Genomic DNA, 26,866 nt, shown 5'->3' on the forward strand with positions numbered 1-26,866 from the left:
GCCCGCTGTGATTGACACAGCACGTTGGCCAATCAGAGACCGACTGGTGCAAAGCCCCGTCACTACACCAACTTGCTGATTGGCTGAATGGGGTTGTCTGTCAACGCTACTACCAAAGATATTAAACCGTCTTTGCTACTACTCCCGCCCAGCTCCCGCCCACCCCAAACGCTTAGAGGGGGGATGAGGCCAGACTCTCCCGAGAAATGAAATGAAATGCATTTCAGCGAGAGGCTGGTTTACGAGGCTAGACATGAGGTGGTGTTTGCCAAAGTGTGGCTAAACTTTCTGCAGTAAACAGAGCCTCCAGTAGCTAAGCTTTAAAATGCGTAGTGATAACAGACAAGACATGTCCATTAAACAGTTCCTCATCCACTGGACTCCTATGGCACTTGTATTTTGTTTAGTCTATTTTATGCAGCTTTATAATTTTATTTCAGAGGGAAATATAGGCCTATTGGTGGGCCTACTTTCTTTACTCTATATTTGCCAGCACACACTACAACTGACAATACAAATATGGGAAGCATATGATCAGTGTATAAATATCACAGAACTGTTTAAAATAAGAGATAAGTAGGCTATAAAGCTTTTAAATTACAAGCATCTTGGTAACTATAATGCCAAACTGTTTGGTGTAGGTGCAGATCCAGATTATGAAAGAGTAACAGAGGTTTTTAGATCAAGATCAATACATTGTTTTGTTTGTTGAAAAATGCCTTCTTGCCAACTTTAATTGTAAATTAAATTGATAAACTAATCCCTGAATCTACCCTTTTAGCTGGATCAGTGCCAAAATTCAAAGGTTTTTTGCTGACCCACCCCTTCACAAAGTTCCATGCAAATTGGTTCAGTCAGTTCTGTGTGATAGGCTAATAAACAAGAAAATAAACACAAGTAAAACACAACCTCCTTAGAGGTAGGCCTAATAAAAGCCACAGTATAACACTCCTTTACATAAGGGCACAGCCTTCAAATTTGTTCATAAATCAAATTGTATCAAAAAATACTGTTCATGCAGACTCCCTTCATAGCTTTTATGAACAATCTCTGATGGAAGTGAAGTCATTATTTACAAGTTATACAGTTTTTAAGTATTAGAAAGTAACACCTTGCATATGTTGTTTGTGAACTATCTGCAAAGTGTACTGTTATCAGTTCTGTTTCCATTAGTGCACTAGACACCACTCAAAGTATTGATCTGGTGATTTTGGATCTTAATCTCTCTCATGCAGTGGGTAAACGTTGGGACATCGAGTAACCAGAATCTCTCACAGCTTTTAAAACATAGCCTACATAAAAACTTTATTTGTAATTAAAATGAAAGGAGAAATTGAGATTGGCAAATGTATTTAGTAGTTTAGTAAATATGCACAGTGACTAAGTGATATTGTATCTGATATAATGAAATCTAGAAGTGATGTAGCTAGGTCAGCCGTCTGTTATCATGTGTGATAGCCATATTTCCATCTTCTGCAACACTTTGCTTTCTATGCAGCTGATAATTTGGTTTATTATTGTTTGTGTTTCATGCACAGACGATGTGCTGCATCAGAAAACTTTTATTAAAATCATAGACTACATTGTATCAAAGCATTTCTTTTGCATTATCACATTAAGCATACACATGTACATTGAATTAGAAATAGACTATAAGGCTAACAGTGGTAATATTGGTGAGTAGCTAGTGTTTCTTATAATTTCTCATCAAGTTACACAGAATTTTCAAAATGAATCAAAAATGATTAGCATTAACATGAAACAATGTGTCTTCATTCAACTTTACGCAGTATATTAATTAATCACAAAACTGAACTTTATAATATCTGATCTCCATTATCAAATTAGTAGAAAATTTAGTTTTATCTTTCCTTCTAGCAGACAGGACTGACTGGTACACCCCTCTTGGGTGTATAGGGTGTTGTCCTGGTGACCATTTTGATGCAGTCTATGATGGGACATACGCTGAGGCACAGGGTGCAGCCCGTACAGCTGTCAGTCACAAGTGGAAGGTGGGTCTCTGGATCGAATGTGATGGCCTGGGAAGAGAATAAGGGTTACAGGGATGAGACAGAGGAATCTTTAAAAAAAAAAAGAGGAAGAGACAAAGATTTTTGTGTGATTGACATACCTGGTAACCAGAGTCATTGCAGGTCATGTAACATTTACCACAGTTGATACACATCTCTTCATCTATCAGAGCCTGGACCTGAGAATACAGAGAAGTGTTATGATTATGATCATTCAATTATCTGTAATCTATTTCTACTTCTAGCTATAGTCCTACTTTAGGGCCACACCTACTATACAGCAACATTCAGACTAATTTTCCTGACACCACTGCAGCTGTCACCTTATGAAAAATTCATGTAATTCTCCTGGACTATTTTTTTTATAGGGACAGACTACTTAAAGGGGTAGTTCAACATTTTGGCAAATTGGCCCATTGCCATAATCCCTATAGTCATAGCAGTAGGTTCATTACCTTTAATTGTCGGTGCAAGCTATTTTTAGAACAGCAGAGCAGAGCTGCGAGCTAGAGCTACACTACAGAGGCTCATGGAATTTCTTGATTTCCCTCATCAAACTGATCAAATACACAATCCAACAACTCCAAAACGCTCTGGTGGACAAGTTGTGACCTGCACATTCACTACGCTATAAGATAATAACGGAACGTTACGAGACAGAGTTGTTTTCAGGGTAAATTCATGCAAAACCACTAATGCACGTTCCTGTCAGGGGCAGTTTTTCGGCAAGCAGTCTCTGCATTTACCTTGAAAACAACTCCATCTGGTAACGTTCCGTTATTATCTCATAGCGTGGTGAATGTGCAGGTCACAACTTGTCCACCAGAGTGTTTTAGAGTTGTTGGATATGTATTTGATGAGTTTGATGAGGGAAACCAAGAAATTCCATTAGCCTCACGGATCTCTTTAACGCAAACAGTCACTGTTCAGGTTCAGCCCAGTATTCCAATATTCATTCACTGCATAGCAATGATTGTGTGTTTATTGTGACTTGACATGTATGCTGTTCTCTGTTTCCTGCCTCGGTACTAAGGATAACATGTTTACATTGTGCATTTTATAATGATGATTCATATGTATGGTCCCTGTATGAAGTGGGAATTATAACTGGAGGTTCTGTTTACATTCAGTCTGAGCTCCACATGAATTGATCTGACCAGTGTAGGCATGGAAGTGGGAGGTTCTGGTACATTTAAAATAAAATGTTAAGTGTAAACATCCAAGATAAGTGGAAAACAGAAGAAGGACATGGCTCAAGTGCTTTTAGGGTATGCCCATTTGCACCAGGCACTGACAGCAGACCAGCTTTTAATGGGCAAACATTCTGCTGCCTCAAGATAGCAAGGTGCCAACAATATGCCTGACTATAACTCATATCAAAGCCTGTGTGAAACAAGAAAAGACACTTTGCAACAATTTTATAATATGACATTAGATGGACTGGTGTATCTCTGGTAAAGGCTAGTTAGAAAACTAGTTTGGTTTAAATTAAGATGTCAAAACAAAACAGAAAAACATTGTACCCATGGCCTTTAGTTTATTTTCAAGCCAAAAGTGGAAACAGTAAAGCAGAACTGTACCTGCTCCATGTTGTTAAGCTCCTGGTAGGCTCCAATGTGGCGCAATGCTCTGGCTATCACATCCTAGAAACACACACACGTAAACACACTTATATGACTTATTTCAGAGAACAAGCCAGAACACATCCTCATAAAAGAGTGAGTGTATTTGTCACACCTTGACAGCAGGAACAGGTTTCTTTGGCGTGCCGACCCGAGTGATGCTGGTCTCTGACATATCCACTTTACCAGCATCTCTGAGCTCTTTCTTGTACTGTGCAATGGCCTCTGTCTTCTGCAGCAGGTATGGGCCGAAGCTGGGGAGGCTCTACACACACACACACAATAAATATTAGACATAGCTTAAGTTAATCAAAGCCAATCCATTTGCCTTTGATGAAAAGTTTCTACACAGTAATGGTGCTGATAGCAGTTGTAGTCATTGTAGCTGCAGCACCAGAGTTATGGTGCGTTCACATGGAATACGGCAGACAGGAGACGGCAAACAGACTACAGCCACACGAAAAACAAACAAACAGTCCGACATAACGGTATCACAGCAAAATGATACACACGTGGCAATATGTTGTTATAGCGATGGTGTATTGTTTACAACTAACTTGTGTGTATTATTTAATGTTACTATATGGCCATAAGCTGTGAATTGCGTGGCTCTGGATGGTAAAAGTCAAAATGTTTTAAAGGGATAGTTCAACATTTTGGCCCATTGATAGGGAATTTTTGTTTTCCCTCATCAAACTCATCAAACATACAATCCAACAGACGGAGCAGAGACTGCTTGCCGAAAAACTGCCTATTATCTCATAGCGTGGTGAATGTGCAGGTCACAACTTGTCCACAAGAGCATTTTGGAGTTGTTGGATTGTGTATTTGATGAGTTTGATGAGGGAGATAGAAATTCTATTATGAGGGAGATAGAAATCCTATTAGCCTCCGTAGCTCTGAGCAGCTTGCGTCTCTGCTCCAGCATTCTAAAAACAGCTTGCACCGACAATTAGAGGTAATGAACCTACTGCTAAAACTATAGGGATTTTGGCAATCAGCCAATTTGCCAAAAGGTTGAACTATCTCTTTAACTTCGGATGGCATGTGCCCGCCTCCCACAAGTTTTACTATGCCGTCTGCTGGACTCCATGTAAAAGCAGCATTATGTATAGTAATAACATTACTGTACCTTTCCAACCAGATCCTCCAGTCTGGGAACTGGCTTTCCCTTCTGGTGCTTCTCTGTTGGAGGAGACTGGCCGTCCCAGCCCGTCAGCTCCAGGCTCTTCAGGTACAACAAGGTCTTCAGACCTTCAGATGAAACATACACGTTAACCACGATGACATCACCATGTAGTTTGACTCAAAAGCAGTCGCACCTGAACACACCAGACCATGTTCAGGTTTGTGGATCAGGACCTGGACAGAATGTGAGGGTTATAGACTGTCATCCTATTTAAAAAAAACAAAAAAACAAGCCCGCAGGTCACCTGTACACCAAGTAATAATGATCTGTTGCTAGGCTACATCTAGTGGTCAGGCTGTAGTAGGAGCAAAGAGAAAATTGCTGAGAGGTATGAAATTGATCTTTTCTTAAACCTAAACCTACTGTATGTGTTTTTTGTGCTTGAACCTAACCAAGCCATGCCTGTCATTAAGGTGACTATGGAGATGATTCTTCAGTCACTGATGTTTTCTCACCAAAGACAGTCAATTACAGAAACAGTTACATACCTACACAGTAATCCTCAATCACGGTGAAATCCTGGTTCTGAATTGCACTGCACACCTGTTGGTATCAGACACAGAGAGACAGACGGACGGAACTTATTTAGTTGGAATTAGGTGATATTTTGTAAAGACATTAAATTAAACAGTTTGGATGCAGGATTTAAAGGACATATGAACTTCATATTCCAGACCAGTGCTCCTTTAATTTAGGTATTTTAATGTATATAATTTAGACCAGGTACTGTTTGAGGAATTGCTGGAAAACAGCTAAGGGCCAAATGGTGAGTATAAAATGGAAATGATGAGAATAATAAACTAAAAATTATATAATGAAAAAGAAAAAATGTTAAACAGATCAATGCATATTAAGATTTTCCATTAGTGCAAAAACAATCACTTTGTTCACACTAATGATCAGCAGTAACAGTCATGTGATTATCACCTGCAACACTGAGGCTCCAGCATGGAGGAACTGGAGTCCAGTCTCTGCTGAGTCAATACCTCCAGTGGCCAGAATGGGGAAACCAGGGATTGCTCTGGCGATGGCCGACACTGCTCTGAGAGCGATGGGTCTGATGGCGTTACCTGCACACATCATTGATATATTGCTAAAGGCTCAGACTGTGAATGATGGGTCACTTCATTCAATTCATTCCCTCAGTGATAGATAATAGTGGTGTCTTTCTTCACTACCTACAGACCTACACCTTAACATCCTAAACCCTTGGCTTCAGTTCATTTGTCAGCACACTGAGATTTCATGTTGTGACCGTCGCATTTACGATGGTAATTTGTGCTGAATTATGTGACAGTATGTTGGTGTTGTATAATTTATATTCACAGGCATCAATATGAACTGCCAACACATAAAGCGGGTTTCTATTATAATTCGTGGCTCTGGGTAGTCATGATGATGTCATAAGAGCTATTTTTGACATAAACAGTGAAAATCTGCGTTGCAGGTAGGGGAAGTATTTGAAAAACATGGATGTTTCCCAGAGAGAGAAAATATATTTGAAATACCAACAGCAAAATCTGTACATAAAAATGTCCATAGGATGAATCTTAATAGGCTATAGTTTAACATGTTGCGACCATTATTTGTTAACAATCTATAGCCTACACTATTTTACGGAGCCCCTGAAGGGACATGGGAAAGTTTCTGGCGCACACGCGAAAGTTTGTGAGCATGGTAGCGGAATAGACGTATGTCGTAAACTCACTGAATGAAATGAACAACATGATCCAAAGCGGTGTATCCCTTGCGCCGAAACAGACTATATCATGACTTCAAAAATTGTTCTAATGTCTTTCAGACACAACATAACGATGGCGACTTGCAAGCAAAGCAGCAATGTCTTTATAATGAAGTCCCAGGTCAAAATACAAACTAACTAACTCCTGTACATCACATGCACAATATGATTTTACTTCATACAGTATGTACATATACACTATATCTAGTATTTCAGTACTGTATGTACATTACATTTGGGGAGGAAAGGTGCTATAAGTTGCATGGGGGGAACTGACGCCAGTGATTGTGGAGCTCAACCCACATAAGGGAACGCAAAATCAAGATTCCTTGGCTTCTTTCATTTTTGACCATTCTTTTTACATTTTTTCTTTTTTAGTCTCCTTTTATTTAATGGGAGCCACAGAAAACCCTACAAAGTATCATTTTACAACTTCTGCTGTTTAACAAGAGACTGAGTGTGTATATATGTTTGTGTGTGTACGTACCAGACACCCCTCCATACGTGGTGCGTTGTCCCGCTCCAACAGCCGGCCAGGGGGAGCCGTCTGCCTTCAGTCCCATCAGACCTGACACTGTGTTGGTGGCTGTGACTCCATCTGCTCCACCTGGAACACAACACATCAGCAATCAGCACGTGTGCTACTATATACTCTGTTTACTTTGTTTCCATATGATACAGAAGCAGAGATGACATGGGGGGAAGAAACAGCAGTGATGTTTGCATACCTTCATGAGCAGCCTTGGCGATGTCGACAATGTTGGTAACATTTGGCGTCAGTTTGGCAAAGAAGGGAATGGAAATTGCTGCGCGCACCCAGCGACAGATGTTACGCACCAGCACGGGGTCCTGATGACAAACACACACAAACACACCCTCTATCAGACTCTTCACTTTTGTGAGACTGTGTGTGTGTGTTTGTGAGTTGGTGTGTGTGTGTATTGTGTACCTGTCCACAGGCCAGGCCCATGCCTCTCTCTCCCATCCCATGAGGACAGGACAGGTTCAGCTCCAGTGCATCTGCTCCAGATTCCTGAACACACACATTTAAAAAAAAATTATTTTACAGAAAGAGCTGTGACCATTGTTTTCACTGTATAAACTGTATCATGGTGGTGTAGTTTTTTCCAGGGGGGGGCTATACCAAATTTCAAAAATAAAACTAGATTATCATATCATATAGGGCCCATTCTAAGGCATGTGCTCCACTTTTCTGCACATTACAGCACTACTACTATTAACAATATTGTAACAGTCCAGCACCACACATTTAGGCCCAGCCTCTATCTCACCTCTGTACACTCTAAAGATCAGCAGGGCCCAGTGTGTGACGTTTCTTGGACAGCTGCTGCTGAGATACACTGCCACTATGTTGGGTGGTAGTGGTGGTATGTGTTTTATATTGACTCCTTGGCCGCAGCTTAATATTTCAACATTTAATCCCTATAATCATAGCAGTAGGTTCATTACCTTTAATTGTCGGTGCAAGCTCTTTTTCGATCGGCGGGGCAGCGACGTGAGCTGCTCAGCTAACGCTACGGAGACATATGGTATTTCCCATCGAAGTCATCAAATACACAATCCAACAACTCCAAAACGCTCTTGTTGACAAGTTGTGACCTGCACATTCACCACGTTATGAGATAATAACGTGTAATCTTGTAACATTACGACACACGAAGAAAATACTTGGAACTACTTGCACTTTTGAAATCACTCTGCCGAGCAGCCGTGTTTGGGATGTAGTTCGGGCTACGTATTTACCTGGAAAGCAACTCGTAATGTTCCATTATTATCTCATAGCGTGGTGAATCACAACTTGTCCACCAGAGCGTTTTGGAGTTGTTGGATTGTATATTTGATGAGTTTGATGAGGGAAACTCGGAAATACCATATGCCTCCGTAGCATTAGCGGAGCAGATCGCCGCTTGAATAACAGCTTGCATTGACAATTATGACTATAGGGATTATGGCAATGGGCCAATTTGCCAAAATGTTGAACTATCCCTTTCAGAAGGAGAAGGCATACATCTTTAGAGTTAAAAATCAGACAGTCATTCACAGACCGGGAAAAAACCTTTGATTGTGTTTCTACAAAGATTTCTGCGCCCCAAGGAGGAAACACGTGACCGATCGGTAACTTTAGACAACACAGGACATGTTTAATCTACATGATACATGAAACTCACTTTTATCTTGCTTTTATCATGCATCTAAAAATATATACTTTTCAAAACATTTTTATTTGACCTCTACTGGCCAGCCGCCACCGTACTGTATTTATATTACACCATGGTTACACTGATGATGGTTAAGTGATGCAGGATGTTGCTGGCCTGTGGTCTGTCTTACCTCTGCCATCTTGGCTAGTACTGTCCAGTCCTCCTTGTTGTAACTGCACATTATACTGGAGATCACCACCTGGCAGAAAGACAGGAAGAGCTTCATTTTCAAACGCTCACCTTCTTCAAGCCACCTGTAAGAAATGTGAGGTGATGGTACAGGAGACTGACATTGTTGGGGAAGTCCTTTTTCAGCTCAGTGACTGTCTGACACCAGTATGCTGCCGTCTTCTCACTGATCAGCTCAATGTTGAGGAAGGAGCCCTGACCTGGGCCATACAGAGGTCCTGAGGTGGTGCCACGCACAATACGAGGAGACACGTTGGTCACCAGGTCCTGCAGAGACAATATTACTAATACTCTCATAAACAGAATTAAACGAGACAACAGTAGTTGCATTAATTGGCATTAAAGTCGGATTAAATGTCATTCTAATTTGCTGTCACAGTATGAAAGACAAGACAAACTTATTTACATAGCACATTATCACACAGAGGTCATTCAGTTTGGGCAAGAAAAATAAATGGAGGATAAAAATAGGATATGCATAATAAGAAAACAATAGAACAACTGACTTAAGTGCAAGATCAATATACTCTGACATCTTCAAGTCCTAAACAATGCTGAGTTTAAAATGTAGACAGTCCATTATTTTTTAGTTTAGGTGGAAAAGTTGTTTTGTGCTCTACTTTGTGTTGCTTTGGGTGTTTTTATTAGATACAGGTGCATCTGAATAAAGTAGAATATGATGCAGGTCAGCCGTCTTCTCCATGATAGTGGAGCTATTTAAAGGCTCAGGAAACTTTTGCAGGTGTTTGGAGTTCATTAGCTGATCAGTGTGACACCATTACAGTAGGTTGCAATAGTGAACTTTTTGACTATACTCAAAAGTTTTGAGATACTGGATTTTAGGTTTTCATTAAATGCAAGCCATAATAATTACAATTAAAATAAATTAAATTAAAAATTTCAGTCTGTGTGGAATGAATCTATATCACTTGAACTGCTGAAATAAATGAACTTATCCATGATATTTTCATTTATTGAGATGAACCTGTAGGTGGCAGTAGAGAGCTGATAAGAAACGAGGGGACACAAACTAAGGTCCCTGGTTTGCTTCAAATAAATATAAAAAAAATGGTGAGCATCTTAAATTCCGGGTTCTTTTTGGTTTTGTAGCAGGTGCTTTGTAAGATATATACTACATCTGAATAAAAAATAAAAATGTTATTGTTCACTCCTCCCACTCGTGTCTTTACCTTATCCAGTCCAAACGTCTTGGTCAGAGCGAAGCCCCACCCTTGTTCGAAAGCTCTTCTGATCATGGCTGTGCTGGTGGTGGGAGGGGCCGAGGCCAGGCCAAACGGGTTGGGAAACTTTATTCCACAAACGTCCACGCTGATGTCCACCTGATCTATAGCAGTGTAGAACAGTGGCAGCTTCGGGACCAGATCCACTGTCTGTCCATGCAGGGACTAAAGAGAGAAGGGAGGTCATGATCAGGATTCATGAACTTGATGAGAACCATAACATAAGAAAAACATCTTCAATCTTCAAATCAAAGAAGAAAAAATGTTTTTTAGAGAATAATTTGATATTGTGTATTCTATTAAAAAGTTCTCTAACACTTCTAACTGTAATACATGTGACAGATAAATTGGTATGGCACATATGTTTTGGAAATGTACAAAGATACAAACATTTTGGAATAATAGAAGAATGAGCCAGATGCCTTGATTGGACATAAGTTGGACTCTGGATTCATAAGGACATTCCTGCGTTGGACAGAAGAGTTCATTTGCAAAAGCAGATAAGTGCCATTTTGAAAAAAATGCGCTGAGGCTTTGTAATTATTCTTTGCATAGTGTTGTTTTCAATAAAACTTTATTTTTTTGAGATATGTCTGTTTTGTTACATCTCAAAGTCACTCAACTTTGGTTTGACTGATATCACCTCATGTAAATAAAAAATAAAAAATGAAGATTCTAGAATTTTTTAATAACAGAGTTATCTGCTTTTGCAAATGAACTCTTCGGGTACAACGAGGTAGTGAGCACAGTCCCTTTGTAAAAGTTGACTGATAGTCTTCATGATAACATGGAGGGTTTCACAAAGGTATGGCAGCCAGTGTTGGATGCACTGGACCCTTCTGGACTGAGTTTCAATGTTCCTTACTAAGTATACAGTGTAGATGATTTTCGTATGGCCTCGGATATAGAGGTCATGGATGGAAAATTGTGTGATCTGTTATTTTTTATATCATCTTTAAGCAGCTTTAAGGGGACCTATTATGCTTTTCCAGCTTTTCAGATGTTTAAAATGTTGGATACTTGTTCAAGAGGACGTGGAAGTGCCATATCATGAGGTAGGTGTGTTGAAGTTATCCTCGGGTACAGTTTCATCAGAATCCGTGTACCCTCTGTTTTTCTGTTTATTTGTTTTGAAACAAAAACGGAAAAACTGAAAAAAACAAAACAAAAAAAACAGACATTTTCTGGTTTAGGAATAAAAATGGGAAAATTAAAAATAAAAATTTGGTTTCTGCGAATTACTTTTTTACATAGAACCGATCAGTGTACATTTAATTTAATAATTAAAGAATACAACAGGGGGAAATTTGGTGTGACATGCTTGGTTTTTTGGGCACGTCCGCGTCGCAAAGCTCCATGCTTCTCTCAAGTGTTGAGTCAGACCCAGCTCTATAGCCTAGTTACCCCCAAACAGGGGTCATTTGGATAAACTGACCACAGACTGGGGATCGAGACTGGGTGTGCATAATATGAATATGGCTTGATATGATCAATTACAGTAGGCTAATGTCAGAGCAGTTAGATTGACAGCTTATTATTGACTACTAACCGATTGCACCGGATAAGACAGCACCCGATATATGCTTAATGTTTGGGTGCAACAAAGTCACTGTTAACAAAATCAGCATCTAGTCTGTCCCTTCAAAATAAAGTTGTGCAGCTGACAGTGACAGTTTCCTCATCACTAAACCTGAGCCACCAATCCGATCCTCCCTCGCTCACGTTGTGACGACAGGACAACGTCTCTTGGACAAATATTGTATATTCTGTGTTTTTCCTCTCTTTAACCGCCTCGTTTCAGTTTTTACCAGTCAATCATCTGGTGCGCACCTGATGACCACAGCTGGTCATCAGCTTGTCGTGCCCCACCTGTCACGTCTCTATGAACACAACGGGCTTCTTTTTGTTTTTGCTGCGGTCCGGCGGAGAATTAATGAAGAATTATATTAATGCCCGTCAGTCCGATCGCAACGGGTCCAGGGTCCAGGGTCCAGGGTCCAGGGTCCAGGGTCCAGGGTCCAGGGTCCAGGGTCCAGGGTCCAGGGTCCAGGCTTCAACACTGGTCAGACCTGGTCGGGTCTTTGCTCGTTTAATTCCTAAACCGAAAAACGTCTGTTTTTTTTTGTTTTGTTTTTTTGTTTTTCCCGTTATTGACCCATTTTTCCATTTTTCTGATTTTGTTTTGAAACAGAAAAACGAAAGAACGAAGGGTACACGGATTCATCAGCTCTGAGCCGCTGCAAAAGCTTGGGTTTGGAGAAATGTTTCTAAAGTCTCACTTTGTTATGTCACAATTTCAGTGGAAGTCCCTATTACACCTCGTCCTGACATACAGCGAGCAAGCGAAGCAGCAACGAAAACTCGCCTGAGGTGTCCTGATATTATGCAGCGTGAGTATATTCTATTGGTTCAGAATCCAAACCAATCAAATTATCGAGGGACGTAAACAAACTTGTCGCGAGATTCCTGGCATTTCCTGGTTGCCGTTTTTCACATCTTTGAGTGTTTTTTCCTCTCATATTCTCCTCTCTCTGATAACTTGCTTGTCAACAGAAAGCAACGTGTACTTATCAACCAATAAGAAGTGTTTAGGGGCGGGACACCGCCGCGAAATGTCGTCCAGATAGAGACAACGCGAGCTATAATTTCAGGGTTGAGCGACCTCGCTGGACGGCGCGACGTCGCTCGCGGCATGTCAGGACAGGCTGATTGAAAAGTACGCATTCTAATCACTTTTCCTCGCTCGCGTCGCAGTCGCATCGCTGTCAGGACGGGGTGTAAGGCACTGGCCTGGCTCTGACCTCAGACACAGATAGCTTGTATGCGATAAGTATGGAGTTTATTGATCAAAACTTTCAATAGTGTCCCACTAGGATCCAATATCACATCAAAAGCCTCTGAAATGAGCATAATAGGTCCACTTTAAGCTATAGAAAAAAATGTGTACCTAAAAAAACAGCTTCTGTTCACTGATATATACTTCTGCATTGGTCTGTTGCAGCTTCTGTTGCAAGGGATTGGCCCGTCGGTTTTAGAGTTGCTGAAGAGTTTCTCTGATGACTTTAGGTGGAGGCAGGCTAACACTACCTATGCACTTCCAGCGTTTGAGCTAAGCTAATTAGCGGTGTGCCAGCTCTGCCTGTATCTCCCTTGTTACTTCACACACAGTTGAAAGGATGGTGTCTATCTGCTGGTCATGGACTCGGGAGTGAGGCAAGACACAAAAAAAAAATGTTGGCGTATCCCTTTAAACACCTCATGAAGCAGGTTTACTGTACCTGAATGTATCTGTGAAGATGCCACGAGGCCTGTTTGCCATCGTTCACTGACTCCACCGAGGTGTTTGCCAAACCGGCGATGTCTCCTCCGGCAAACACCCAGGGCTCACTGGTCTGCATGGTCTCTGTGTTCACCTCTGGAGTTCCCCAGCGGCTCATCTTCACAGGAGCCATGGCCTCGGTCACTACAGAAGGTCACCACATGGACCAGGTTAACATATGGAAACACGCCAACATGCCTCATTAGAGTCCTGCCTTCATCTGCTGCATCAATCAAATCTACATTAATATCATTCTTTTCAGTACCGATTGGAGTTGAGCTCAAACAGGCAACCTGCAGTTCACTGGTTCCTCACCTTGTGGCTCATTCAGCATGGAGCCGAAGGCGCTGATGATGTAATCGGCCTTCAGCCTGACGACCTGGTCTTCGTCTTCCAGCCACTCGCCTTTGTCATTCTGCTCAGTGCGACAGAACTGCATCCCCGCCACCCGTCCGTTCTTCATGATGACATCGCGTGGGGACAGGAAGGGCAGGAACTCACACTTCTCCTCCTTAGCCAGCTCCATCTGATACCAAACAATACAAGGAAGGAGGAGAGGTGAATCAAAACAGGTCACTGTGACCTGAGGTACGCCTCAGGAGGGGTCTTCAGCTGGCATGAAATACGACTCAGGTCACGAACATTTGCAATTAAAGGGCTGACCCTGCCACAAACAGTATATTCAGTATTTCTCGCATTTATTGTTGTACATAATTTGGACTCTCTGTAATGCCTTATAATGTGTCCTTTTTTCTTTTGTTTTTAATTTTTAACTTAAAATTAATTGTTGTTTCCTTTATTTTATTATATTTTGTTTGTAATGCTAAGCTACTGTATATTAAAGCCCTAGTATGTAACTTATTTGGCTTTTTATTAGCAAAATCAAATATTGCTTTCATAAATATGTATTTCACTGAAGTTGAATCACACCCACATACAAATGAAAGCTTTCTCGTACCTTAGAATGAGTTGTTACAAGTCGTTACAAATAGCTACATAAGTGGGCGACGCACCGAACCTCGGCTGCCATGTTGCATCGCCATTTTTTACGTTGAGTGTCAGCGTGACCGTAGGTAACCACGGAAACTCACCGGAGCTGTCGGCTCAGGGAGAAAGTTTTCCAGGTAGCGCCTGTTAAAACTGTCACCACTGTGTACTGTGAGGGAGGACGGAGGCACTGATGTTGCATTCAGGTGCAATCAGGCAGACGGCCGTCGGCAAACCAACCGGATGTCATTTTATTCAATGAGAGAAAGATGGTAAAACGTGGGTCAGGTAAACAATACGACATCACCATGACAACATATTGTCACGCCTGTATTGTTTTGCCTCGTGCTGGCGGACCACTTGTTTACATAGAGGCTTGTTTATCCTGTTACATGCAGCGTCTGTTGTCTGTCTGATGTCTGCCCGATTTCACGTGAATGCAACATCAAGAATACGTTCCAATATGCAACCGCACCGCTAGATGGGGGGAATTCCTACATATTATACTTTTAATGTTTTTTTTGTTTGTTTGTGTGTTTTCCTTTGTTATTTGTGTAATTACTTTTTATAGATGGGGTTTAAAGATAAGCCCAGAGTGGGTTTCTACCTCACCCACACATGTTTTATTTTTTTTATTTCATTTATGTTGTTGATTCTTTGCGCAAATAAAACTTAAACTAAAACTGAAAACTTATACACTCTCTCTCCTTCACCCATACCTCCTCAGGAACAGCCCTGATGTTAGTGAATCCCTTCCTGAAGCAGACGAACACTCTCTTGGCTCCACAGCGAAGAGCTGAGGTGGCGCAGTCAAAAGCCGTGTCTCCAGCTCCCAGGACGATCACCACGCCTCTGATCTCTGGCAGGGCAGCGCGGCACTGACACATACCTAGTCACAGACACATCTATATGAGATATGTACATTTAAAGACAAACACACTAGCTCATTTCCTTTGGATTTTATCATTAACATCATTTCAGGTAAAAACATGCCTTGTGTGGCATAATAATTATGTTTATTGTTAATGTTGAGAAATGATTTGATGTTTGGATTAATTAATTATGTTTTAAAATATACTGTATGTATATTAAAGGGACAACGAGGAGTTTTGGAAAGCAAAGTGTTTTCACACTACATTTCCCATGAGCCTCCACGGCACGCGCACTGTGGAATTTTTGGACTGGCACAAGACGGACACAAGTGAAAACACTTGCCAAGAATCTTTTCATTAATCAAGAATGAAAGTTGGAGGTTGGAAGACGATCAGATACCGTTGTAGTTCTGACCATAAACTGCGATTCGGTGGCGTTATTCTCATGACCCGCCGGGCAGCGTCCGCGAAACCGAAAGTAGGAAATGCTGGGCGAGCCGACCACTAAATAATAATATCAAAATAACTATAAAGACAAAACAATATATTTATCGAAAATGGACCCATTAACAAGTGTGTGTAATGTAGATTCATCCACATTAATATGAGACAAATACAAACTCCTCATTGCCCCTTTAATACTGGTAGTATAATCCATTGTGAGCAAAATATAAAGCATTTATTTTGAAAAATTCCATGTGACTCTCATCCTCCTTTGTAAAAATGTGATGTAGTAGTTTCGTTGAAAGTCAACTAAATTAAGTTACCACATCATCAAAACCGGATCTCTGCTCAGTTTTTTCAGTCTTGGTCATTAACAACTGTACAAGAGAACTGCTGAATGTTTGAATTTGAGTCCGAACACTCAACCTGTCGTCTCTTAGATGTTTTGTGACTGAAGTTTGATTTCATCTGTACCTTTCTTGCTGGCTGAGGCCACCAGTGGCAGGAAGTCTTTGGACGTGAAGAAGCCTTGATCCATTGTTAAACCCTGGAAGATCTTAGCTCTGTTGGCCTGAGGAAGACCTGAGGAAACACACACACACACACACACATAAAATAAGTGTAACACATAAAATGCACACATAAACATGGTAGGCTATACTGGACTGGGATGGCAATGATACAGTGGGGTTGTGAGAGGAGCACTCCAAACATTGAACAATTGAACAAAGTAACAGTGCGTGTGTGTGTGTGTGTGTGTGTGTGTGTGTGTGTGTGTGTGTGTGTGTGTGTGTGTGTGTGTGTGTTGAAAGCACACACACATGGATATACAGTGTGTACACCACTGTGTTTAATCAAACGTTGGTCCTGCTTTCATGTGCCACATTTACTTGATGTGGCACATGACCACTAACCATGGTGGAAATATTCAATCAGCAGTTTAATAGTGAGATCAGCAGTTACCATGCTGTGTGATGGCCAGTGTTGTGAAATGCTGCTGTGGTTTACACCATATATGGAATTGTTTTTTCTAATTGGTGCAAGGAAATCAACGTGACCGCTGGGAACTGCTGGCATGAGAGGGTGAGACTGAGACTGAGATAAGAGGAAGCAGCCCCCAGAAGGGCTACATGCAAAGCTCAGACACATACCAACAAGGGTCGAAAAATCAAAATAACCTCCTCTCCTCACCACTGGTCCTCGACCTCGGAAAATATCAGGAAGTCAAGGAGAGATGAGAATCTGACTGTACTTACATTAGGCTTCTTTAAACTAACTTTACTTATAACACATAAAACACAAATCCTTCTTTCCCAGCCAGAGAAACACAGTCACATCTTGTTACAATGTGTTTAACCTAGTGGGGTCCGGGGACCCCCAAAGGTCCTTGAGAGGTTTCAAGGGGGTTCCCAACTTTTTCCCAAAATTGTACCACTTTTTTTTTTTTAAACCTTTTAAAACCTTTGTTCTAGAATTTTTTTTTTTTTACAACTTTTCTCTAGAAATTATATGATTTTTTCCTAATGATATTCAGTCTCATAACTTTTTCTAAATGTTCTAATTTGTATCAGTTTAGGCGTCCTTAATGTAAAAAACTTTGAGAACCACTGGTTTAACCTATTCATGCCATGTTCTTGCAATATGTTTTTGTTTTTGTATTGCACTGCAGCATTGCCCTTTTGTCCAAGACAGATAAGGAAACCTTGACCTAGACAATCAGGACTTAAATGTTAAAATAAGATAAAATGACAGGAATACACAAGAAGAGATTATCCAATAAAATATCAAGAAGTCATAATAAATGATATTTAGACATACAATTCCCTAACATGGGTTTTAAGTACAGAAAATTTATATTTTTGCACTTTAAGAGAGAAGATTTAGTGAAAGAACATTTATGATTAGGTTTTAATATTTTCTTATTTGAATATCATTTGACTCGCTTGTTCTCCACGATGACTCCTAGCTGCACTAATCCTAAGAGAATTAATCTATATTTATGGATATGGGCTTCAGTCCATCAGTTTGATATTGTGTCATCAACATTAGTTTCTCTGCTGTTTCTACATTTACATGAGTCTGCTGTGGTGAAACTACAACAGTGCGTCAGTCCTTGCTGTTGCTACAACAAGGAATTGTGGGGCGGCACTTCTCCATTTCCTTTCATAAAGGAAAGTCCAGTGTTTCCTTTGCTTAAGAAGATAAGATATGAAGCAGTGAATCTCCGCCCCTCATCATTTAGACTTGGACCAGCTCTGATTGGACTCGTCATACTCACCAATCCCTATAAAGACAGCCTTAAATCCCTCCTGTCTCAGGGACATCAGAGTCATTCCGTTGACACCGAGGCCCTTCTCACACACCACCTGTGCACATAAACACACACACCAAACATATCTGTGATGGTTAACACTATAAAATTACAACAGAGTGGCTATATTAACAGTTTCTACTTTCATTCATTTGGTTGTGTTGAGTGTTTAGCACTAATTTCGATGTTGATGTTACAGATTTATGTGCTGACAACGCATTTTGAAGTTTTGGTAGCCTATCTGTATGTAATTCTTCATACATTGAGGCCATTATGAACACATCAGAACAATATGGGAAACATCAGTTCATACCTTGACTCCCAGGTCCTTCATTAGGTCTATTTCAAACTGGACGACCTCATAGGGAAGACGGAACTGTGGGATTTCTGCTGTGCTGCATGGAAGAAGAGATATTTTTGAAACTTTTGTTTTATACCGTCTTTGACATTGTTGTATATATCTCTGCTCTGGCCAGTTTGTGAATTCACTACAGATTCAGTAAAGTAGGAAAATATGTGAGTTTTGAGTTTGTCACAAAAAACACAGAAAAAAGGGTCATTAAAGGGATACTTCACCCAAAATTGATAATTTGAGATATTTGCTGCGGGATGTTCTTCCGTGTTTAAATCATACATCCAATGGTTTACAACGACGAACGAACACCTCGCAACAAATCACGCTCATGCAACATCAACAGAGCCAATGGGAGCTGCTACTACAACAAGGCTAAAAACAGAGATCAGATTAATTTTTTCCAAACAACTTTTTCATGTGGCGGCTTCAGCTTCTCCGAACCCTTCCTTGGCATGACGGTGAGTAGAAAATTGGTGAATTATTGATTTTAGGTGAAGTATCCCTTTAATGTCAAGTATAATATGACACACACACACAAGCACACATAATGGTGACATGTTACCTCAGCCCTCCAGTGTACTTCTGTCTCTCGAATACAGTGATGTTATCATATCCGAGACGGGCCAGAAAGGTAGCACAGCTGATTGACGCTGGGCCACAGCCAATCAGGGCGATGGGGGTGTGGTAAGACTCTGGCATCTCACTGGGTGGGGGGAGTTCAGGGTTCCTGACCTGAGCGATGCCCATTTTACTGAACACCTTTTAAAAAAAAAAACACACACACACAATCACACATCAGAATCTGAATCAGAACTGTTTTTATTGCCAAGAGCAGTAAAGGTCCGTTTACAGCACAAGGAACTTGTCTTGGTTGTGGTTGAAAGAATTGCCCCCATGTGTTAGCGTTGTCGCTATCCCTAGCGCCGTCTAGTCATGGTGTAACTCCGGTTTCCCTGCATCAATTTTAGTCGCGTTTTTTGCTCCCCCCAACACTGGGTGACCATCAGGACAACGATTTAGGGGTCAAAAATGACCGGAATTCTCTTTTAAGGCCTGTGATCCGTGTCTTTTTGGGAACTGAAACAATGGCTGAGGCCTTGAAGCAGGCTGGCACATGACAGGTCTCCAGTGTGGTGTTAAAAATGTGTGTGAACACTGGAGACAGCTGATTGGCGCAGTGCTTCAGGGTGGAAGGGGAGACAGACTATTCACCCCTCCTTCTCTGATGGAGAGAAGTGTGAGAGGTGTGGGGAGGGTGGCACTGGGGTGTGGGACTGTGTCGGTCATCCAGGTGTGGAGGAGCTGTTGCTGATCAGTGGCTGGTGGTCGGAGGTGTGGGGGATATCAGGTCTGTCCCTTTGTCACATTGTCTTTCAAAGACAATGACACATTTGAACTAACCCCCAGTGGAGCCCCTTGATACGCTGCGTTCATGTCACACCGTTGATATACGACTCAAAACAACATGGCTGAGCTTAAAGTAGAACATCTGAATGAAGAGGGGCCACAGAGGATGATGGTTAATCATCCATCTGAAGTCTGTTAACACTAGATAACATTAGCCTGCGTGAACTAGGGGCCACACCAGGTCAAGTCAGGCTGTGGACAGGAAACTGCTGGTGTGTTGACTTGAGCAACATGTGTTATGTTATGCACTGCTGATGACTCGAACTTTTCATTAAAAGAGTGTAGCCTCAGGCGGTGCTTGGCGCAGTGGTTAAGGCAGCCGCCCCATGTAGAGGCTACAGTCTTCAACGCATGGCATTCCCGGTTCGAATCCCGCGTCGGGATTCCATCGGGATGCCTTCCTGCATGTCATTCCCCCTCTCTCTGCCTCCCCCTTTCCTGTCTATCTCACTATGTGCTGTCAAATAAAGGCAAAAAGCCAAAAAATATACAAAAAAGTGTATGTATGTATGAGTGTAGCCTATGATATTCACTCTCTTTAAAGTAACACAGCCTGACCTGGTTATTTAGAATGGCTTTTAACACCTAGTGATGCTGCCACATCTTCCTGTCTCCAAACATGTTTTTAATGTAAAGTAATTTGATCATGTTGTAACATGCTATATAAATAAACTTTGATTGATTTATTGTTTGATAGTATTTGTATTCATAATGCTCAGTAAAAAAACAAGTGTATGGCCTTGTAAGATGATGGTTATTGCATCAACAGTGATTATAAACCTCCACAGTTCAAGTTGTCAAAGAAAATTCTAGAAACCGTTAATAAGACTTTTTATGGTGACGAGTTATGTCGTACCTCTGTGGCAAACTGCTGTAACCCTCCGATGTTGATGGGTCCTTCCTCAGAGGCGTACAGGTTGCAGCCTCCTACACACAGGTCTGACGTGGGACAAACCATCCCGCAGGTCAAACCCAGGGGGTTGTCAGACAGGATGGACCGCGCCGCCCCGTAGTAGTTCTGGTAAACACAATTATCAGGATTAGCACACTCACCATTACTCCTTCTCCTTCTTTTTGACTATCATCTTTCCTCATAGATCTACCAAGAAATATTGATTGTGTGTGTTCAGGCAGGAGTGTGTGTTTTTTCTGTGTACCTTATTAGCAATACTTGTAATGAAGGACTTGATGTCCAGGTTGGTGGGACAGCTCTTCTGACAGGGAGCATCTGCACATTTTAGACACCTAGGACACCACAGATTTCACTTGTTATTTTACCAAGTTAATCACCAGGTTATTGACATTAGAAATAAAATATTTCAATATCAGGAAAAAACGGTTGTAAAAACCACAAGTGTGCATTTGCTGTCTTGTTAGAAATCACGTCAAGTCAAACATTTTCAAGTTAAACTCACTCTAGCTAACTGCATGGGTGCAGATCCTGGGTGGGGGGGGGGGGGGGGGCAGGATCATTATTCATTATTATTAATTCAAAATTGAACAAATATATTTTCATACTTAATATTCTTCACATTTTACATTCACATCTAAAAAGAAATGATTGAAATGGTGGAACAAATACGTATTTCTGACTCCACATCCCATCTCTGGTCTCCTTCACTACAATGCAAATGAATGGGTAGGTTCTTACACAGACGCTGATGACATCAGCAGGCTTTAAAAAAAACAGACCCCCTCAATTTTAGGGCTTCATATTTTGATATTCATCCATATAAATTAATCATACATAAAGTAGTCCCATACACTGGGAGAAAAGGAAAATGGTGAGAAGAATTGGCAATCTGGGAAGGTCGGAGGGAGGCGGAAGATAAGAACGTGAGTAGACATCACATGCGGGCTGAGACCCGTAAAGGGACAACAAGGAGTTTTGGAAAGTGAAGTGTTTTCACACTACATTTCCCATGAGCCTCCGTGTGCACGGAAAAATTCTTGGACCGGCGCAAATCAAAAATGAAAGTTGGAGGTTGGAAGACGATCAAATACCGTCGTAGTTCCGATCATAAAGGGCGATCCGGCGGCGTTATTCCCATGACCCACTGGGCAGCGTCCACGAAACCGAAAGTAAGAAATGCTGGGCGAGCCGACCACTAAATAATAACAAAATAACTATAAAGACAAAACAATATATTTATCGAAAATGGACCCATTAACAAGAGGTAACATAGATTCATCCACATTAATATGAGAATTTTTTATAACCAAATACAAACTCCTCATTGCCCCTTTTGTGGAAGAAAATATTCATTCGGTGTGAGATCAAAACCTTATGAGTGTCTCTGACTCACTCACTCAACACACCTTCTCGTCTAGGTCTTTGTTTCTCTAATACAATTTACTTTTCCTCTACCCCTTGATAATTCAGTTCTATGTCTCATGTTGATTCAATCCTGTCTGGCAATTAGAACCTTTAGATGCAAAGGCCTTTTCTACTACACTTTAAAGTTATGATTTACTAATATAACTGTTAAGGCTGTTTAGGACAAATAAAAAACTAGGCAAGCACAATAAATGATTCCCTGTGCAGTACTTTTTGAATGATATGGCGAGCCTCTACGAAGTTGTGATTTATAGTGGTATGGTATGAGCTGCATACAGGCAAAAAAAAACAAAACACTTTTGTGTACCCTCAAATCCTGACATCGGATCTGCACCCCTGTGTTAACATTAATACTAGTGTTCACTGTTGACTCATTAGATCATCTTCTCTGAAATAACCAGGGGACCAACACAAATACATCAACTCTGCATTAATTGTGAGTGAATGAGTTTGTCAGTGTTCACTGTCACCTCATGGCTTCTCGTAGAGCTCCACGCTCGCTCAGCGTTGTGTGTTTGATGTCATCGAAGTTGTTCTCCAACTTCACACAGGACTGAAAGGAGGAAGAGCCAACGATATGGATGAGGACAGAAATGAAGAATTAATAAGAAATGCATATACATGATGTGTGTGTTTGGTATATCTCACATCACAGCTCCTCTCTGGGTTTCTCTTCCAGTGTTTCTTCTCTTTCTTCTTATTGGCTGTGGACACGATCTGGGCGTGAGTTTTGACCCTGGGGTTCAGAGCCAGGATGCTCTGGAAGCAGAAACAAAGATCAACATCAGAACAGCAGACAGAACTCTAGACTCTGACACAAACATACCGTAGATGGCTGGCTGCCAATTCTTTTTTAATCATGTTCTTAGAAGTTCATTAGTTAATTATTATTCATTATCACGGGGCTGCTGTTATCTAGATGGCAAAACACTGTGTCTGTGGAACATTCTAGGAAGTAGCTTATTTGGATGGTTTGGGGTTCAGATGATAAGATGATGATAAGCAGCAGCAGGGTCAGTACACTGAGGTTGTGTGACCTGTTGTGTTGATGAGTAACAGCGGAAAAGAAGAAATAATTTGCGGCGACATTTAGAGCAGGTGCGTTCATGTTTCCTCAGGTTATTATCACCTTTCATAGAGAGTCTCATACAGGTCTTTGTGTAGATTTTATGACTTGTGTTGAAACTGTTGCCTCATCTCAACACGTGCCCATCACTACCTCCACTCTGACCATACCTCACTTATCTATCTTAACTGGTTACACATGACCCCTAACACATGGCTTCTTACACAAGGCCATATGACTACATGAAGAATGCAAAACATGGCATCCTATGTCTTCCCAATCCTCACTGCTATCCTGTAGCATCTTAAAGTGGCAGAAAAGCATATTGAAGAAAGAAAGATCAAGGTTTGCATCTCTGGTCTGTCCTCAAAAACAACTGAGTGAGTTTGCCTTTTTATTGTATATTTCACAAGACTCTAACTGCCCTCTGGCCTTTAGAGGAGGGTTATGCATTAACCGTCTGTGTAACGACCAAGGAGAGTAAACAACAAAATGTATGATCCAACGCTGGTTGATGAGGAACAAGACCAACGATACTGCTGGTGCAGCGAAACAAACTTCTGTGATGTAGTTTCTGATATTTGGCTGTAGGGTCTAAATAAAAGTTGCCTAACACTGTGATTTGTGTCATTATGAAAGCAATCAACCAAGGTGCAAGAGTGTCTGACTGCTCAAGGGAATGGCACTGTGATTGCTTTATTGCAGTTTACTCCCATGATTAATTAGGTACTTAGGTTCTAAGCCTTTTGACCCATGTGTCTGGCACAGCCAGTGTTTTCCAGCCGGTGTCAGAAGAGATATGGACACTCACTTCTATTCCAAAAATACTGGAATAAAAGTCAGTATTTATAAGATATATTATGACCTACAATGTATCTCAATGATCTCCTCTTACAGTTCTCACACTACATGTGTCCAGTTTGAAATAAGTTTTTTTTTTTTTTTTTCATGCATAGTGAGTTTCATTCCCAAGCTGCAGTAGCCCTGACGACATAACTGTTTCACAGGCAGAGTGGACAAGTAAATTAATGAGTGACCTTCATGCGTAAAATTAGAGGGACGCCCCTTTAAAATCTTAATCCTCAAAATCCTCTCTTGAATCCCATCCCTCTCCATTTCTGCTACGTGCTGATCAGACTATAGTGTCTCTGCTGGTCATTCAAAAATCTCTTCTGTTTGTACAGGTGAGGCTGTTTTTTATTTGTTTATGTGCAGCAGTCTGTCTCACTACTGTCCCACAGTGGACTTAAAACAGTCCAGTCCTGGCTCAGTCATGTGTACAGTTAGTCCCCTTATGTAGCTCAGGATTAGTCTCCTAGTAGTAGTAGTGGAGACTAATCCCCAAACTAAACAAAAAAAATTCCTCTTTCCACTTGCAATAAGCTTTAAAAGTTTTTTTTGCAAAGAGGATTTGGTCATTTGCAGTGATTCCATACAGTATGGCATTTTCACACACACCACCAGACTGTTATCTAACAAAAGATCTCTGCCGCCAAACATGACTGTACAGTATTTATGAGTCCATTAACAGATGGAGATGGTGCTAAAATGTCTTAATGACGTGGTCATGACCTTTGGTTAGTGATGATCAATAATCATCAATATCATTTAAAAAAGTGTTTTAACTAATAATAACTATGCACCATCAATAAAACAAAATGAATAACAGCACTGAATGTGTTTTGACTGAGCGTGGTGTGAGTCACCCAACACAACATCATTCAAACTGAGACTGTATAATGAACAGATTATAAAGAAACCTGCTGAGACAGGAAGTAAAATAAAGACACACACACAACACTTTACCTCAATGTCTGGAAGATCTTTACTCAACATGTTGCCTCTGTCCAGTTCACTCTCTGTAGATTCTCCTTGCCTCTGTGTGTGGATTAGAGGTCCGAAGCACTGTCCGGGACTGCTCCTCTCCTGAGTGAAAGTGTGTGACCGCTGACTGCTCTTATCAAGCCCGCACTTCCTGCTAGAGGAGAGAGAGAGGTTAGACAACAGGGTGGGATGGTGAAAGCCACCTCTGACAGACAGAGCTGTGTTATCTGAGGGTCAAAGCTCAGCAGAACTGGGCAGTCTGGACAGGTTGATCAGACCAGTGCATTGCACCTGAGCTCTGCATGAATCAAAGTGACCACAGGAGAGGAGTCAAGTCCAAACTCCACCTCTGCAGACCAGAGGCCCACGTGCTGTTATTCTTTCATAAACATCAATGGGTTTAACTCCTTCCTGCCTCTCTCAGGGAGCCGCACCTCATCCTCCTCAGAGTTTTCATTCACCTCACGACATCCAACACCAAACACTGTTTAGATGTGCACAGGCCAGTTCACACTGTGAGCCAGTGGCCTGTGGTTACTTCTACACAATAGCAGTAGGAGCAGAGCCAAAGACCCCCCCCCCCCATCCTCATTCTCCTCACTCTCCTCCCTGTCTATTCTGGAAACCCTTTTAAGGCAGTGGATGTTTATTTAAAACAGAAAGTATCCTAAACATCTCAAAGGTGCAGTTTATTTTAGAGGAAGCTGTTCTCTGTGGTACTCTAAAACACTTTGACATCCTCTGATGATGATCTCAGTCTTAATGGTCAAAGTTTTCTAAACAAAATATACAGTTCCTGGAGCTTGTGCGCCACCAGTTTTGATGGTGCACACTCAGGATGAAGGTGGCAAAATTAACAGGATTAATTAACAGGACTCACCGGTTTGAGATCAGGATCAGTCCGCTGCGTCTTCCAGCTGCAGGCTGATGTTATTTTCTAATGCGCAACAGGGAAAACGTTCACTTTCCTCATGTAGACGCCCAACAGGTCGTTGTGCTGGGCCGCGCCCACCGACACAAGTTAGGATTACTACACAGTCTTTAACCGTCCGCCAAGACACCGACCTTCAGGAACCAAGAACCGGCTACAGCCACCAGAGGGCGCTAAGTCACAAGAGCACGTCCAGTATGGAGTTAACATTTGTTTCTTTGTTATTCAAACATAGTAGGTTTGCGATGATCCCCTCCCACAGAAAGAGATTTGAGAGCAAAAGTATCAATATTGCGATCAAAAAAGGGTTTATAGTAGCTATTGCAAGTAAAAACAAAGAAAAAGATTGATTTAGTTTTAGTTTTGCACCATACAAATCAAGGACAATTACAAAAACAGAAATGAAACAAGAACATATGCAAAAAAATATGCAAAGATTCAAGAATAATTCAATAACAGCAACAACAACAAAAGAAACCAATACAGGTGCCTTATGCAAGAAGAGTCAAAATAAAGTTGTTTTTGTTGTTGTTGTTTTTTTTTTACATTTCATAAAGTAAGTTAGCTGATCATAGACTAGTGTGACACCATTGGGTTACAATTTATTCTAATTCTTTGATTGACTTCATTAAGACATCATTATAATGAAAAGAAATAAAGACTTTCACTTTTTGAATTGAACTACTGAAATAAATTTACTTTACTTTAACTCATACCCATAATTCACCTCCTCCTATAGTCTCAATGAACATCTTTTCAATTCACAAATATGGGGTTT

At 41.1% G+C, this 26,866-nt stretch overlaps 1 protein-coding gene across 2 annotated transcripts; it reads right to left on the minus strand.

Moving 5' to 3' along the window:
- Positions 1 to 1,547: 1,547 nt before the first annotated feature.
- Positions 1,548 to 26,143, minus strand: dpydb (dihydropyrimidine dehydrogenase b). 2 transcript variants are annotated; one of them, XM_085806101.1, is made up of 26 exons: positions 26,038 to 26,143; positions 25,140 to 25,308; positions 22,916 to 23,026; positions 22,738 to 22,820; positions 21,087 to 21,174; positions 20,786 to 20,947; positions 19,085 to 19,281; positions 18,481 to 18,562; positions 18,135 to 18,222; positions 16,331 to 16,438; positions 15,260 to 15,429; positions 13,869 to 14,079; positions 13,513 to 13,697; positions 10,184 to 10,399; positions 9,096 to 9,260; positions 8,935 to 9,003; positions 7,532 to 7,615; positions 7,311 to 7,431; positions 7,070 to 7,189; positions 5,769 to 5,911; positions 5,330 to 5,384; positions 4,785 to 4,906; positions 3,768 to 3,917; positions 3,611 to 3,673; positions 2,132 to 2,209; positions 1,548 to 2,039 (listed from the first exon to the last, which is right to left on the minus strand). In XM_085806101.1, the coding sequence occupies exons 2-26, from the start codon at positions 25,167 to 25,169 to the stop codon at positions 1,875 to 1,877; spliced, it is 3,066 nt and encodes a 1,021-aa protein (XP_085662227.1). In that variant the 5' UTR covers positions 25,170 to 25,308; positions 26,038 to 26,143; the 3' UTR covers positions 1,548 to 1,874. The 2 variants fall into 2 exon arrangements, with proteins under 2 accessions (XP_085662227.1, XP_085662228.1); XM_085806102.1 differs by having other exon boundaries at positions 25,140 to 25,311.
- Between the last annotated feature and the right edge of the window lie 723 nt (positions 26,144 to 26,866).

Source organism: Trachurus japonicus, chromosome 17, assembly GCF_045865225.1.
Source record: "Trachurus japonicus isolate A0001 chromosome 17, Traja_1.0".
NCBI classification, from domain to species: domain Eukaryota; kingdom Metazoa; phylum Chordata; class Actinopteri; order Carangiformes; family Carangidae; genus Trachurus; species Trachurus japonicus.